The sequence below is a fragment of the Homalodisca vitripennis genome, chromosome 3 (genome assembly GCF_021130785.1).
Source record: "Homalodisca vitripennis isolate AUS2020 chromosome 3, UT_GWSS_2.1, whole genome shotgun sequence".
Lineage (NCBI taxonomy): Eukaryota > Metazoa > Arthropoda > Insecta > Hemiptera > Cicadellidae > Homalodisca > Homalodisca vitripennis.
The window spans coordinates 8644719-8661745 of NC_060209.1; the positions used below are offsets into that span (position 1 = coordinate 8644719).

Below are 17027 nucleotides of genomic sequence, written 5' to 3' on the forward strand. Positions count from 1 at the left end.
CAACTGGAAACAACAGACAATAGAATTGTTATAAATGGTGTACATTCACCTTCTCATTCCTGTTATCTTGTTTTATTGTTCAGGTAAATAACGGTTCTTCATCATTCTTGCAGTCTTTCTGCTGTATTGGAGATACACCAAGAGAGACTTGTCAAATTATTGAAAAATAAAAAACAATGGCTAATGAGTTTTATTTCGAATAAAAATTTATGTTATGTCTCATTGGTTGACCATTAGCAAAGCTCGGTGGAGCTAGACAAATTTTATTTCTGTCCGACTGCACGACATCTCAAAAACGAATTACCCTGCAGATTTCAAATTTTGCATGAAGCTTCATTTATATATTAACAACACTGAGTTCAATGATTTTGCATGTCACTCCATGGGAATTGGCTGAGCATTAGCAAATTTATGTTCCTTGATCTTATGGGGAACCATCATGGCAACGAGAAGATAACAGTGTAAGTAATAAATTTGTAAATATGCTGAGTACAATCATAAGAGAACTTGTGTAGATTATTCAGAAAAGAAATAATAGAGCAAAAGTCTGTAAGCCGGTGACGAGACGATTTCAGTGCACTATTGCATTGTGGTACCCTCCCTACCCTCACCGGAACTTTAATTATTTAAATACTGCTATGAAACAACTCAGTGAACAAAAATGTGAATGTATCCTGAGGCAACATATCCCAATAAAACTCATCTGCAGACTTTAAATTATGCATGAAACTTCAATTCTAGATAAACAATAATTAATTAGTTATATTATGGTGCATATTAAACCATGGCTGTACCTGATAGGCTGGTACAGTTTCTTTTTTATCTACCAGGGATATGTAAAAATTTATTTTATGTATGACCTCTGTCTATCTGACGTAGGACATTTCGAGAATGAAAATGAACAGAAGGGTTGAAATTGTTAATGCTACTCAGCGAAGCCTGTAACGCAACATGCATGAAAATTGTTAGTACTTATGTATGGCACCAATAAATATGTGTATTTATTATACATTATAAAATAGATAGTAACTGTTAGTGAGACTAATCAGATATGTGCTTGATTGTTATAATCCATGATTTACTCAAAATTATTATAATTTTAATTTTTAAATTAATCTTAATATTTAAAGCTAATAGCCAAAAAAAGATTTTATGACACATTTAAAACCACTTTGTCCAGATACAAAGTCCAGATTTCTCAAACAAAAAATGCCTGCTCTCTTTCATTAAACTAAAGAACTATTATATTTTTGTGAAATGTTGGCAATGAGTCAAATACTTTCTAATGACTTGCATTTCCTTATTCTATAATATATGAATGGCTTACCACATTGTATTATATAAAACCGTGCAGACATATTGAAATGAGTGACTATGCTGTAACGTAACTGTGAGTTTCAATGTTACGTTTTTCTTGTCAGGGACATCCGCTGCCTAGCACTGCAGTCTCTACGTGAAGATACTAGTGCTGTGTCTAGTGTGTCAACATCGGAATTTGGATTCCAAAAATTGATACCAAAAGGAGATGCAGCAGGTTTTCAGAAACTAGGAAATGAATTGGGAACTCGTAAAATTAGACATTTGAAGAGCATCGATGAGTTCTTTGTATGAAGGTTTTTATCTATGTTCCTATGAATTTATGTTTTTAAACTTAAACAACAATTGGGAACTCTTTTTCCGAGTATGGTCGAAGTACCAAGGGACATTTTTGTAAGAAAATTAACAACAGTAGAGAAACCAAAATCTGTACGTGCAAGTTAACAGTGATACACTTTTAGCTTTCTATGAAGTAGCCATTGTGAATTGCCAGAACACTCATCCAAAAACTTTAAGAGTTGGTTTTACCAGTAATGTAAAACGAAGTTTGCAACTTCAGAAGACCTGGACTCGTAAGTTCTAAAATATTCGGACTTTCAGTTTTTAGTTTTAAAACCTAAACCCTACAGGAAAGTCTTCTGTTGTCATAGAAAAAACTCCTTGGTACCAATAATTGATCCAAAAAAGAATAGTACAAAAAGTATGAGTGAAAAAGAGTAAAAAACCATTCTCCAGTTTAAACCAAAGCTAGTAAAGATATTTATATTGTCCTAATAAGAAAATAACTACACATACTACTAAAAACATCAATAATATGACTTCTCAATCTCCAGCAAACTTGATCAACTTGTTTTCAGTCTTTTTTAAGTGTATCCCATATTTCACGATTCTCTAATACTTTTGTAATATTTATTGTGCGTTTTTAGTAAAAGATAGTGAATAAAAGGGAAGTCACTTTCAACACCACCACCATCCAAACATTAAATGAGTAGTGTGGAAAATTAAAAACTTTGGTTATTTTCCAAAGAGCCGAAGGTCAGCTGGACATTGTCTACACGACTATACTTCAACATATCTGTTGAAATATTAGTCCTTTGACGTACGCTTTAAACATTTCAAGGAAAAGCTTACTTGACTCAATTAAAAGGGTACAGTTTCTAAATAAAAAAGACAACACATAGTGAGCAGTGTTCTTTATTTTATAAATAGATCTTTGTATATAATATATACAACAGCATCCTCGGTTAATAGTTACTATAAAAATCTTACATTTTCTTGTAATATTACCTTTTATTATTTACAAATAAATATTATCTAGTATATTCTATAACAAGTAATAATCTTATATAGTACATTTGTTTAAATTCAGTTCGACAGCACTTAACATTAAGGCATAAAAACTTGAGTTAAAATATTATTAAAACATTGAAAAAGTGTACATTATTATTAATATTATTACAGTACAGTCTCACTTATCTGATCTAGGTATGGCATCAGGCAACAGGGAGTACAAATAAAATCATAATATCAAAAGGTTTTATTTGTGAAAAGAATGTGAAAATATATAAATAGCTAACAATTATTAAAAATATAGATGTTCATTTGTAAATATTATACAACAAGACAAAGTTAATCATTAATCTTAACCAAAAAATTAATATATTCATCATGATAGATTTGTACTGAAAAGCAGCTTGTGAATAAAGTAAATTTTCAGAATGAATAGATAAGAAATGTTCAACAGAACACAGGAGAATATTCTCTGGATACTCATTTTTTTCATCTTTGTTTGAGTCTTTGAAGTGGAGGGGGTGGGGGGGGTAACGATTGCAACTGCACTCACTGCTCATGTACAGCCGGAGCTACTGTCATACGTGTGCTGTTATTGTTAACCGATAAAAAACCAGATGCGCCACTTACATTGGCCAACCATTTTATTGTTTGGCATACAAATACTTCTGTTAGACCTTCACAGAGAGCACCCCAATACACTGACAGTTCTTTTTGTTTTCATAATTAACATGATGCCTTTATAATATAACGTTTTTCACCAAATAACGTTTTTTTAAATGCTATAGCATTTATTATAACAAAAAGTAATAATTTGTGTGGATATTAAAATTACACATCTTTTTTATATAATACAAAGCATTGTAGAACCGTAATCAGTTTAGTATTTATTTTTAAAAAATGTACCCCTTTATTAGAACTTAAATTTGCCTTTAAGAAACAAAACTTTATTCTCTTAATTAATTCATGATAAATTTATAGGATTTTTATACAACATGCAGAAAGTCAACATTCCGACCTGAAACACGTTATCTTAAACATGTTCTTGATTTAAAGTTGGCCATGATTTAGAAATTAAACAATACAAAAACGCTGTTACAAAAACCTTGTTTTTACTATTTTTAAACAAACGCAATAACAGTACACTAGAAACTAAACAAGATAATATCTTGTTAGTTAATAGATAATTGGATAATATTATAACTGTTATTAAAAACAATTCAGATGACAACACAGGCACCACGAGGGCGGAAGTGATTGGAAAAGAACAATAACATTGGAACGATACTGTTATATTACTGTTTTTCTCCAAATAAATACACTTTTTTGCTGGTAAAAGGGTTTTTTCTCCTCCTGTGTTTTGCCAAAAAAGCCCTGTCCTTCAGTCGGATATAAGGGGTTCTATTGTACATTATTAATTTGTAAATACATAGATAAATATTTTTTAACCAATCTATATGAAGTTATGTAATCAAATGTTTTTACCAAACCGTCAGATAAATGTGACTGTACTGTATTATTATAATCACTCACTGAGCCACCAAACACATAATATAAAATAATCTGTACTGCACAGTATGTTATTAAAACTCTTACAACACTTGTTTTACAACCACATTCTTATATTTTGGTCAAGTATTGTCAAAATATAAAATCACATAATAGACATCAGATATAAATTACCTCATACGTATTTTAAAACTAGAAAAACAATCAACAAAATTCGAACAAATTATAAAGATAATCAAAAGATTCCTTCTACATGAACTTTCTTGTCTTAATTTTGCCAGTTTTTCATATCATGCTATTGCCTTACATAACGCCTACACTCCAAAAGACACACAAGACATTTAACATAACAGTTGAGCGTTTACCAAAAAAGCACACACTGATTATCTAAAATACATAACTAAGGCATTCTTTTCATTTCTTAGTAATGATAATTTGTCGATCAACATGTTTTAATAATAATTGTATGCAACATTCAATACTTACACATATATAATGATGATTGATGACAATAATCATTATTATTTTTTGTATCCAAACACCTTTCATTTGTGCCATAAAATTCCATGCAGATCCAGCTGTCTAATAAACTTGTTGTGCTTTTGGATGAACCAGAAAATAGTTCTGGCTCCATTGGAAGAATTAGGTAGATTCTGTAACAACTGAGTATTATTAATTTATTTTTTGGGATTTACTCAATGTCTCAAAACCTGCTGGTGTGTTCCTCTCGCTCCCCCTCCCACTCTTAAATAAAAATGTCTATCTTTTTCAGTATTTCCAGTGTCAGTAACCAGACAAAATGGTTCAGTTTATTTACAGTTTACAGTCTCCAACACCAGAGGGTTGGTAATTTAAAAACTGTATTTTGTAGGTTGGGATGAAAAGCAGTACTTTATTGTTGAAACAGAACCAATGAGTCCTCAAATCCACCGTTGAGATCAAAGTTGATAATCTCCAGCTCCAGATAGAGATGCAAAGGGATAAAGGGCTTCTGGAGAGAGTGGAGGAAAGCTTCTCCTGAGGATTCTGGTTGGGGTGGTTAGTTTAATTTTCAATTCCGGCTATTGAAATTACAATTTAATAAAATTCATATTACTGTATATTGTAATTAATATAGAATACAGTTCAACTTACTAATTGATTTGAGTCGTTTGGAGCGGGATAAAGTAACTGGCCTATTACAGTCAACTGATCTTAAAATAAAATTTAAATTGAGAATATTAAAATTGATCCTATATACGAACCGTCTGCAAAGATTGTCCACAGTATATTACTTTGACGTTAATACATAAATATTTCTTTACAATTGAACATTTCTGGAATAAATCCTTTACATTTTCTTCAAATTTTGTAGGCAACACAAGTTTTATATTTCTATATATCTCCTAAATATTTGATTTATACTATATTTGGTATACCGTGTTTTCCATGTAGTTTTGAAAATATATAAAAAGTCACTTACTCCCTAATGTTTCTCCACAAAGAAATATTCCAAACATAGAAAGTACTCATACAAACACTCGGTACTTTGTAATACTTAAATCATTTAAATAATATCATAATGGAGTATTTAAATTACATTATTTATTGTTTCTCCAACACTGTATAATGCTAGAAATAAAGACATAATCAAATCTGATGCACATAGAAACATTGTAGGAACATACACACCAATATTAAAAATTTTTAATTTTCAGTAAGTTACCTTTGGCTATTGAAAAAATATTTTAATAGTAAACAATGTTTTAAAAGGGTTTCTTAAAAAATGGCTATTTGGAGAAATCTTCTACACAATACAAGAGTTTTTGAAATTTTATACAGACGCTAAAACTTGATATTAAGCTGTTTTAAGGTTTAAATTCTTGATTTGTAAACATATCAGTCTTGTGTTTGTTAAATTTGTTTATTTTGTCTTAGATTTTGCTGCTGTGGGTTTCAGCTATTGCTTTGAGTTTATAATGTATATTTTCTCAATGTTTTAATGGGTTTAACAATTTTATCTTTTTATTTAAATTTGTCTTTTTCATATTGTTTAATCTAATGTCAACTGTTGGCCTTTTTATCATTTTTATTCATTTTTATCATTCATCCTTTAATTGACCTGGTATATGTAACTGTCATTTTCTCGCTAGTGTCGTTGTGGTACAATATTCATTATTAATTGTTTTATTTAGTTTTTAAGTACATTTAATGTGCTAATTGTGATGTAATGTGCAACTTCGAAATAAATAAACAAATACTTTTAAACATTTTGATAAAACTCTTCCACATTTCTTGGGTATATTTGTATACAAACTATATTGTTTTATAACTAAAACATAATCCCAGCTGATATTCCAAATACTCCAGCACATCAAACATTTAAAACACTTGTTTCTAGTTCAATACTTACACTGGGTCATCTTGCTAATCAGTGATCATTAAGGTTTCTTCAAGGCTAACTATTCTAAATTCCAGCTCAATTAAATTTATAATTGAACTGAATTACACAAACACAACAACAACGAGATAAGCCACTCTAATTTTAATACAGTTGCTTACTTTTTGAAAAAGAAATGAACTCTGAAACTTAAAATGTGAACAGTTTTCACAAAAGGTGAGTTAATTGCAGAAACGTTTGAAATTTATTGACTATCCTTTGTATTACGGTCCTTTTCACTCGATTCCAATACAATCATTTTCAGAAAGTATTTCACGATAGAAAAAATAACTGAAGTGCTTAAAATATCCTTGGAGTCTATTTGTGGAAAACAGCTGATCGGTTATTGGTTGCCACCAAACGGGAATAACCAGATATTGCTGATTGTCGGAAACTCCACTATGAAATTACGCAAAAACTTACGCCACTTTCATTTTGACTTCCCGGTCCAGATAGCGTTTATTACAACCTTGCAGCAGCTACTTTACATGAACCTAGCAGACTCTTTCCGTTCTCAAAGTTCAAGAGAAATCTGAAAGATCACTGTTTCAAATATGTTCTCAACCAAATGGTGAAGTTGCCATAGAGTCTCTGACAGAGGCTGTGGCAGCTAACTCAATGCTTAAGGAAACTATTTTGAAGCTTTTAACTCTATATACCGATCGGAACAATAGTTTTTACCAGACCTAGTCTTATTCGATACTTACGAACAAATTGAATTATTACTAACTGACTCTCTGTCTTTCTTGTGATACCTATTATCATAAAACAGCTTAAAATACCCTCTTTAACATTTTACAAGAAACAATTTAGACTTTGCTTTTGATGTCAACTATATTTTTACTTTACATAGTACTTAATAACTGAACAACTAAAATGAGCAATGTCCAACATATAAACAGTCTCTACAATAAAAAAACAAGTAAACTATTCAGAACTGTGGTATTATACATGACCTTATAATAACTAAAATTACAAGAATATGAATGCTAATGCTAATTATTCTAAATGCAAAACCTTTACAACACTGCATTGCAATGCATCTCTACAGTCATAAAATTGAGAAACCTAACTGACGGATAGACCTGCAAAAAGAACTAGTTATGTAAAAATTCAACAAAACAAAATCTTCTTGTGACTACCAAGAAAAATAACAAAACTGGTAACTCAGGAAAACAAACTTAAGGTTTGTTGGTGTTTTCTAAACCTAAGACTAGGTAATGGAATGTTTATCTCAACTTCGGCTGCCAGATATCGGCCATTGCTTCTATACAAAGTTCTTCTTCAGGTAACGCTTTTAACCTTTTTAGGTCCTCCAGGTAAAATGTCAGTTCTTGAGTGACCAACCTGAAAAATATGCTAGCTCTCAGAGAATGTCTTAAAATCATTACACATTTTCATACATACTATTCACCATACATGTGTTCTGAGCCACAGTTCGTTTCAACCAATCAATGGATTCTGTTGATTGCCACTTTTAGGGTTTAAGTTTCAGTAAGCCTATTTATTACTTTGTAATGAGTAATAGTAAAATGGCATTATTTTGTCACTGGACAGTTTAATTTTTCATTAATGTAATCTTTTAATTAAATAATATAATATTTATACGATCTCTCCTAAGCCTACAATGTAATAAACAATATTTCTATTTGATCTTGAATGCTGTTTATTATTTATTTTATACACCTATTTCTGTATTTCGAATTGAAAACAAAGACAAAAATTAATGCGTTATTTATAAACCGGTCCATTTCTGCCAAACAACTACAGAACTTCTCGCACTGTATCCAAAATATATTTTGGCCTTTTGCACAAATTTTTATTTATAACTTTTAAAACTCAACGAGTCATACTCATAGTCAAACCACTTTATTCATTAATATGTACAAGGTACAAAGAATCACGTCACTGCAATAAAACTAAATACTAATATTAATATTAAAATATAAATAAAAAATGGTAACATTAGTTCATTTAAATGATAAAACTTACATCTTAACAATTTATCTTCAATTTTTCTTTAAATGAATTAATTGGTTTTTGTATTGAAATATTCCTCAAACGAATATAGTGACAAATTAGATTAAATAATCCTTTACTTGTTTTTTTAAATTTTAACAGATCTGTTTCCATTATAAATTTTGTTGACAAATTATGTAAATATCTCACACCTCTGTAATATGTTTTCTTTTTGTAAAATTTGACATTGTGTTGATCGATATGTCTATTAAAACGGGTATTATATGTTACAGTATGTTCATTATTTTTTAGTATAGGATCAAAAAATTGTTTTACATAAATTATTCATTCAAATATGTGTAAACCATATACTGTCAGAATTCAAAGTTCAGAAAAAATGTGTTTAACAGAATCTGTATATCTCAGATGTTTCATGACTCTCAAAAGATTTTTTTTGTAGTACCAACAGCCTACCTAAATTGCTCATCGTTGTTGCTCCTTAAATGCTTATTCTGTAAGCTAAATGTGAATGGATCAATGAGAAATACATTATTTTCAGTGTATTTAAATTACCAATTTTTGCCATTTGTCGCAATGCAATAGACCAGTAGACATCTTATTAGCAACATGATTTACATGTTTTTCCCGAGCTAAATTTTGATCTATTATAAGTCCCAAAAACTTTATGTGGTAAAATAGAGGACTTGAACAAAAATAGAGTAAAATAAACAAAGAGAAGCACTGACCCATGCTGGGGTCCCCCGTTGTTGACAATACCAAGTCGGTTCAGCTGGTCTCTCAGAAGGTCCTTGAAGGCACAGTTGATGGCTCGGAACAGCTCCTGGGTCTGGACTTCCGGCAGGATCCCGGATACTGCCTCGTTCAGCTTCATCAGTCTCCTGACAAGCACATTCAATTTGTAAAGCTTGACATGGACGGAGGGAGATCATATAGTTTATTTGTTGGTTTTTATTCCCAGAAAAAGATAACAGTCAGAATTCATTAAGTGGTTTTTTACACAATTAATTGAGAGTTGAGGATTGTACTGGACATTACAATATTATCAACTCTGGTCACTGAAATATTATGTCACAATACATTATCATTATCAATATTTTTCAAAATACCACAGAAATTTGTGGTGAATACGTGCTGACAATCTGAAGAAATGACAAAATTAAACTCCTTAGTTTAAAATAAATCCAAACTCTGTTTTAAGCTATCAAAAGTCAAAATCAGAAACATAAATTCAAAATGTTTCCAAGTACCCAATTTTGTTTAGGTAGAACACTAATTTTCATTTGATAGATTTCATGTAAAGTTTTTTAACAGCCTACTTTTGTTCAAGTGATTTTTGAGTGTAAGGTATAGATAAAATTATATTCATACTAACAAGTTTTGTATTTTAAAAAGATATGGGAAAAAATATTGTGCAAGCTGAAGATTACACCTGAACCGGTGATTAAACCTAGATCTAATCACTTCACTATCTGACAGATGTTCATTTATCTTTTATGCTTTACTCATAGTTAAATTCATCACTATATAAATCACTATTTAACCCTTCCCACGCCATAGGTGGATATAATAGAATGGTAGACTTTGACCAAAACGCCAAACCCAATTATATCCAACATTACACATTGTCTTTTGGAGTTTTTTAATTCATAAAAGGCCTTTGAACCCTGAGCAGGGGGAGGGGGATCACCCTTTGTCTAGCTCAGTCTACCTGCTCCTCTCTTCTGTACATCCTACAGAGCCATAACCAAATATATCCACTGTCTGCCCAGATGATAATATACAATGATAGACCTCCGCTTTTGTTATCTACTGAAATTTAAATAACAAAATGCTCTAATAATTAGTAGTTTATATAATTTTTCAGTTTTATTATATTGTACCATGAATTAACACCAAAAAAGACCAAATTAACAGTATGGTAAATAGTTATATTTAGATTTTTATCAATAAATATGCTAATTTGAACTAAAATACCCTGTGTTATATTTTATTGTGTTTACCTCTTACAGCGTGTTATAATAAAAAATTACCTTTCAACTTAAAGAAAAGTATATTTTAAAGATTTCTTGGCTTTATAGGGAAATAAATGGATTTATAAAGCGGCATGCAAAAGGTTAGATGCATAATAACTTTAGAATCCAAAAGAATGAAAAACAGCCGATATAGATTTTCTGTGATTGAAGCGATGTTCAGATGTGAAACAAAGTAATAAAAAATAAATAACGTGACAATTAATTGTTATCTAGCAGGCATTTTCTGGTAAGTATACTGTGCAACCACAACCAAATCGGAATCAGACATACAACTTGCAAGGATCAATGATTGTATTTATAATGCATGCACTGGCACGTACTTGCAGATGTTCTGGAAGGGTCTGGAGGGCACAGGTGGGCGAGCCTCCCAGTGGTGCAGCTCGTTGGCTACCAGCGGCTCCATGATGGAGAGCAGCTTGGCCTGCACGTCCTTCACGTGGGTCTTGATCCGGACTGTCACTGCCTCCAACTGGGTCATCTTGGCACTCTCAGGTAGCAGGGCTGCCACACACACTCACAGTGTTACCACTATAACAGCACTTCTGAGGTAATAACTTAACTGTTTCAAAAGTCATTGACATTGAGGAAATGTTACGGTTCTGTGATATAAAGTTCAAATTTATAATAGAACCAACCATAATTCGGAGTTTGGATCAACAAGTTGGATCACACAAATATTAATGTATACTATCTTTAAGTTGTCCTCAATGTGTTGTTACATTGTATACTGAGTTGTGTACATCGTGTTTATGTTTTTAATTAAATTAAAATATTATGTCCTCTAGGCTTCTAATAATTAAAAATAACTAAAAGGAAATTTACTTCTTTCTTAAACAAAGAAGAGAATAATTGTAAAACTAAAAGAAAAGTTCTATCGTTTTCTTCATTTAAATACAAGTCACTTGTGCTTTTGATGCAGAAAAGTGCTATGATTCAATGCAACATAGCAAAATTCCTTCACAAAGAAGCAAAATGTAATTAATTCAGATTTATTTTTATTATGTATATTAAACTTTTACACAGCATTGTAGATCATGAAAAAACAATTGGTCAATTATGATCATGTTATACTCTAAGAAAAAAAACAGAAAAAATAATCAACAATAGGCTACACATCACTATAAAACCAATTACCCAATCCAATTACTGGACCTAAGTATAATCACAGCTTTAGATTACTTGGAGAACAACAAAATGGAAAACATACTTTGATAGTAATTTTTAATCAATTGTTTTTTATCTCACTGATACTGATTTTAGTACATTTCAACATTAATAATTATTTTAATTATTATTCCCATTTGTCAAGTTTCCCTCCTTCCTAATGTCAAACTATCATATTTTCAAGTTTATTATCACCAATAAATTTATACATCTTCCATCCAGAGTACTAATCAGTTATCAACACTCCACATCACTACAGACCAACTGTGCCCATGATTTCAACGTCACACATGGGGTAAGGGTGGGGGAGGGGCAATTTGGATAGATTAGTCACAGCTAGGCTATCAACTGATATTATTTCTCTAAGAAATCATTCACTTGTAGTTTTCATATTACTAGTTGAAAGATTACAACTTAAGGGATTGGGAGGGAAATATAAAGACACAGTATAACTATTTAAACAATAATGTTGTTAGTTATGTCAATATATGTGTTATGTTAGTTTCTTGCAGGTACAATTACGCACTTTATTATGATCCTTCTCCATTGTAACTGAACACCTCTCTGGCTGTGATGGTACATGTACATCTAGCTTGGAAAAATCTGCTTTGGTAGTCTTTACTTTACTACCAGGATTTAAAAAGTATTAATATTTTTTCTGCACTAACAACCTAGTAAATCAAAACACTACAATAGTAATGAGGTACATAGGAATGTTTCAAAATGGCGCCTACTAACAAGAATCCGATAAGTGGGAGCTTGTCCGAAAAAGGTTACAAACAGTTTTGATGGACTTTTGTGTGAAAGCGTTTGTGCAAAACAGTTTCCATTTTGAGTGTGCTAGAAAATTGATTAATCATATGCCAGGGGTGAAAATTCAAATTTTAAATGTGACAGTTTTCAGTCGACAACTGGTAAATGTACCGCACAAAAAGACCCGATGAAGAAGAGATCAATGATGGCATAGGCCATGAAAATAAAGAGAAGAACATGGGCTGCATGTAAAAACTGATGTGCCCAACACAACTTCAAAAAATGCAAGCTCTACTGTGTGTGTGGTAATCATCGTGGAACACCGGTATATGAACCAGACAACATAGGAATGGAAGTGGAATGTGAAAAAATCTATTCTCCAAGGTTATGTATAAGAAACATAAATGTATACAAAAAGAATGTAGTTTTTACTCTGGTAGAAGGCCTAATTTCTTGACAGGCTGTGCATTCGTGGATAATAATAAAACTAATAGTTGTTGAAAAACATAGATACATTTTTGCTTCTAGATTTGCCGAAGATGCTGTGTAAAATTTCAAAACATGTATTTCAAGACTGTGAAATACATACAGACTGTGAAAGACTATGAAATACAGGTTCAAGACTGTGAACCTGGCAACTTTGAAGATACAAAATTAGGTATCCAGGTTATAGCTCTTTCAAAATTGGAGTTCCCCCTGTGTCTATGGAAGAAAGTTTTTGATCCTGATATCTGGCCTGCTGGGACCTACGTGAGTATAATTTAGGTACTCTCCTGCAAAGGCCTCCCTCTAGAGCCTTTTTTGGAGCCTGTCAAGAGATAAATAGTGGAACATAGGGCCTACCTCACCATCAAATCCTCACTGTTTACAGATCAACAAAACCACAACATGTGATAGGCCTAATAGTGATAGGATTAGAAAACATGAACTAGGAAACTTCGTTTAGGCATTAGTTTGGCTACCACACTGCGTTCAGAACTTATTTCTCAACAAGATCATCTGCTTCAAACATCTATTCGTTGATATATGTTGTAAAGATATACCTTCGAAGCATTGAACATTGTTTGTGACATTTCTGTAATGTTAAACAACTAGTATTCACTAGTATTTTGTTGTTTCAAAATTGTAATATTATTAGAGTTGTGTTAGTATCAAACAACAAACTTTTCCTTGTGAAATGTGCCATTAAGTGGTTTAGATATCTTCAAGAAATAAGTAAATTTATTATAAGTGTTTAATTTTATGATCGAGAACTTATAACTTTATAATTTCGAGAGGACTATAGCCGCCATATTGATTGATGCACCGGCATTACTCATTATGTATTCTAAACTTTTATTTGTCAATTCTAAACTTGTAGCTATAAATATTCCTTGATCAATGGTTTTTTTGTGATTCATTTGTTGTACAATAATTTGGTGACATTCACAGGTTCTTAGACAAAATTGTGGGATAGAAAATGTTATACCTAGACCTACACCTAGATTATAAATAATGTTTATTTTATTATTTTTTATTTATTGAACCCTATGAGTTTTATTATAATATAAATTTACTTCAAAAAGTAAAAAATAATGCTTAAAAGTTATTTTCTGACAGTATATTACGTGTTTTTTACAACTTTTATTTCTTGAAATAACACTTTCTTAGGATTTGTAAACAAACATTTTTGGATATAAAAGTATTAAAAAAATCAAAATATATATTTTTATTTTTCAGAACTTTTATTCTCTACAACATAGAAAAGGTTTCAAAAATATAATAAGCATACAGAAAATATCTACAAATGATGGAATTTGAATGTCATTTTTTTGTCAAAACACATTTTATATTTACCAAAAACAATTTACAAATTTTGGTGAAAGTGGAATTTTTTGATGTTTTGTAAAAAAAAAACCATTTTTAAGACATTTTGTATATTTTTTCAAAGTAATAAAAAATATTTCTATATTTTATAAGGCTTTACTTTTGGATTATTTTTGTTTTACTTTTCATTTTTTCACATATAATAAAAAACACCTAAATTTAAGTAAAAATGTAATCCAACTGCATGCAAATGTGCCTTGTTTCATATTGAAAAATGAAATATATAATAGTGTGTACTTTACCTCAATAATAAATATTCTACAAAGGTTTGAATGAAGGTGTGCACAACTAGCAAAATAGTGATGCTTAATGGAATAGGATCCTTATGTAATGGTGTGTAGTAGGAATTTCAACTGCCAGATGCAGGGTTAACCAGAATATCATATATTTTCAAGTAGTGAAGTGTTTTCCCAATTTATGGGAAACTTAACAAAGACCTTTTGCACACCCTTTGAGTGTTATTACAATTATCTGCTTATCCAAGAATTATTGGAAACTAGAATTATAACACTATGAAATTAATAAAATAATTTTTTGCTTTAAAACTGATGTTTCAAAAATGTTTTTTTACAAAAGTATTACACGTTCACTTATGGATTGCTATAGTCCAGTACTAATAGCAGTTTCATTCACTAATTTGTTTGCTGCACCAAAGTGTAAAATAAAATGTGATAATCACTCTTGTTACAATTCTCGTGAACAGTTGCTGGCTCACCTTGGAAGTGCAGCCTGATGTAGGGTACGAGCCAGAGCAGCAGCTGCAGAGCCCGCAACACCAGAGCTAGGTTGGCTGTGGTGATCATCTTGAGCCCAGTCTTCTCCGACACGGCCTCGGCGCCCAGCACCAGCTTGAAACTGCGGGAGTTGAAGGTGTTGAGCAGCTCGACCAGGTAGCCCAACAGATTGGCTGCGGAGAGACTCATATCCTCGGCCCTGACACAGTACTCGGCCACTATGTTCACCAATATCAGCACAGTGCTGCAGCAAACATGATAGAGTGGCTTAGTGGCTTCATGGCCGGATGTGTGAGACTCATCAAAGAGAACAAGGAGGAGGAGAGGAGGATACTCTTGGTACAGTATTGATATAAAGTGCACAGTCACAGACAGATTTGAACGTGCACTATTTTAACTCAGCTCCCCTCCCCCCTCCACGCTTAAGTCCAACAAGTGGGAAAAATAGTAATAATCGTGATTACAAAAATAATTTTATAGCACTTTAATTTGATTGAGTGTTTCTGAAAATGCTCAGTACCGAACTGAGTCATTCTACTGTAAATTGTACATAAAATTTCATTCAAATTCACTTTATAAAAATACCTCAAAAATAATAACACACAGCAACATTTGCTTTGAATTAACTTTTATTTTTAACTTGAGACCAACAAAAGAACTAAAACAATTAGTGAAATGTGTTTACCACAAAAAAGTAGTAAGAATGCTACGCCACAACACATTTACAATTTTTTTTTCCAAAACCCAAGATGGCAGCCAAAAATATCAACTACTTAAAGCAAACTATTTATAACTTGACAAAAAACATTGATTGTTTGGTACAATATTCAAAGAAATTTAGAAAATTATAGGGAAAGGACTGATTTATTATAAACTGTGTTCTAAATATATTACGATTTACATTTAGTAATTGGCTGAGTGTTAGCGAAGCTTATCCTTCGAGAGGTTGAAAAATTTCATTTCTGTCTGTCTGTCCCCACGATATCTTGGGGAAGCAAAATGATCTACAGACGTAAAATTTTGCATGAAGCTTTGTTGCATAGGCAACGGTTTGTTGATGTTTGGTTGTTAGTGAATATTTTTACATTGGTCTCATGGGTAACCATGATGGCAACGATAAAGTAACAAAATAAATCAAATTGTAAACAAACTGAGTACAATCATATGAGATTTTAACATGTGATGTTTTTATTCATAGAGCACAAAAAAAATAATTCATTGGAAAGTCAATGTTAAAGTTGATGACAAGACTTGATTTGTCGTGTCCTTCCTAGCTCGCAGAAACTTATTATTTGAGCACTGTAATGGGTTACATGGGTCTGCTATTGCATTGGGACAACTTACCCAACAACAGCGAACTTGTCCCCTTCAACAAAGAGAAAGCTGGCAGGCTTCCGATCTCTCCCGGAGTTCAATTTATCAGTCTTATCTCTTGATAATGAGAATTTACCTGCAAATATAAAAGAGTCTAAGTGTAAATATTACTAAGTGTAGTTTTACTGATTTTTCTACATTTCAATGTAAGAGCCTAATTTATGGAGAGCAATACAATACAATACAACATTCTTTACTCATGGACATAGAGTACAGAATAGGCGTCACAGTATGCTAAGCTATGCAATAACAATAACAATAATAATAACAATACAGAGATAGAAAAAGAAAAAATGATTTTTTAGTTGTTCCAGGTCATAAATTTGTCAATTGATAAAATGTCTGTTTGATGAGCCATATTTTCAGTTGAGATTTGAAGTTCTTCACTTTACTGCTTTTCTTTAGATGGTCAGGTAGGAGGTTGAAGAGTTATCGTCCCATGTAGCTTGGCTGCCTCTCGTAACTTTGTAAGGTGATGGTTGGGCAGCGTGAAGTCGTTTGCATTTCTGGTGTTATAGTTGTGTGTCTCTCCCAGTCTTGTAAGATTTTGCGAGACAGCAATAGCAGATTACTTCCAAAATGAACAAG

General features: G+C 31.7%; 1 protein-coding gene across 1 annotated transcript in view; it reads right to left on the minus strand.

The window, feature by feature from the left end:
- Positions 1–2495: 2495 nt before the first annotated feature.
- Positions 2496–17027, minus strand: part of LOC124356570 (vacuolar protein sorting-associated protein 54-like) — a 43718-nt gene continuing 29186 nt past the window's right edge. Inside the window, 5 exon segments of the mRNA XM_046807649.1 lie at positions 2496–7882; positions 9241–9393; positions 10869–11049; positions 15047–15309; positions 16410–16515. Of these exon segments, the coding sequence (XP_046663605.1) occupies positions 7765–7882; positions 9241–9393; positions 10869–11049; positions 15047–15309; positions 16410–16515 (821 nt within the window). The 3' untranslated portion in view covers positions 2496–7764.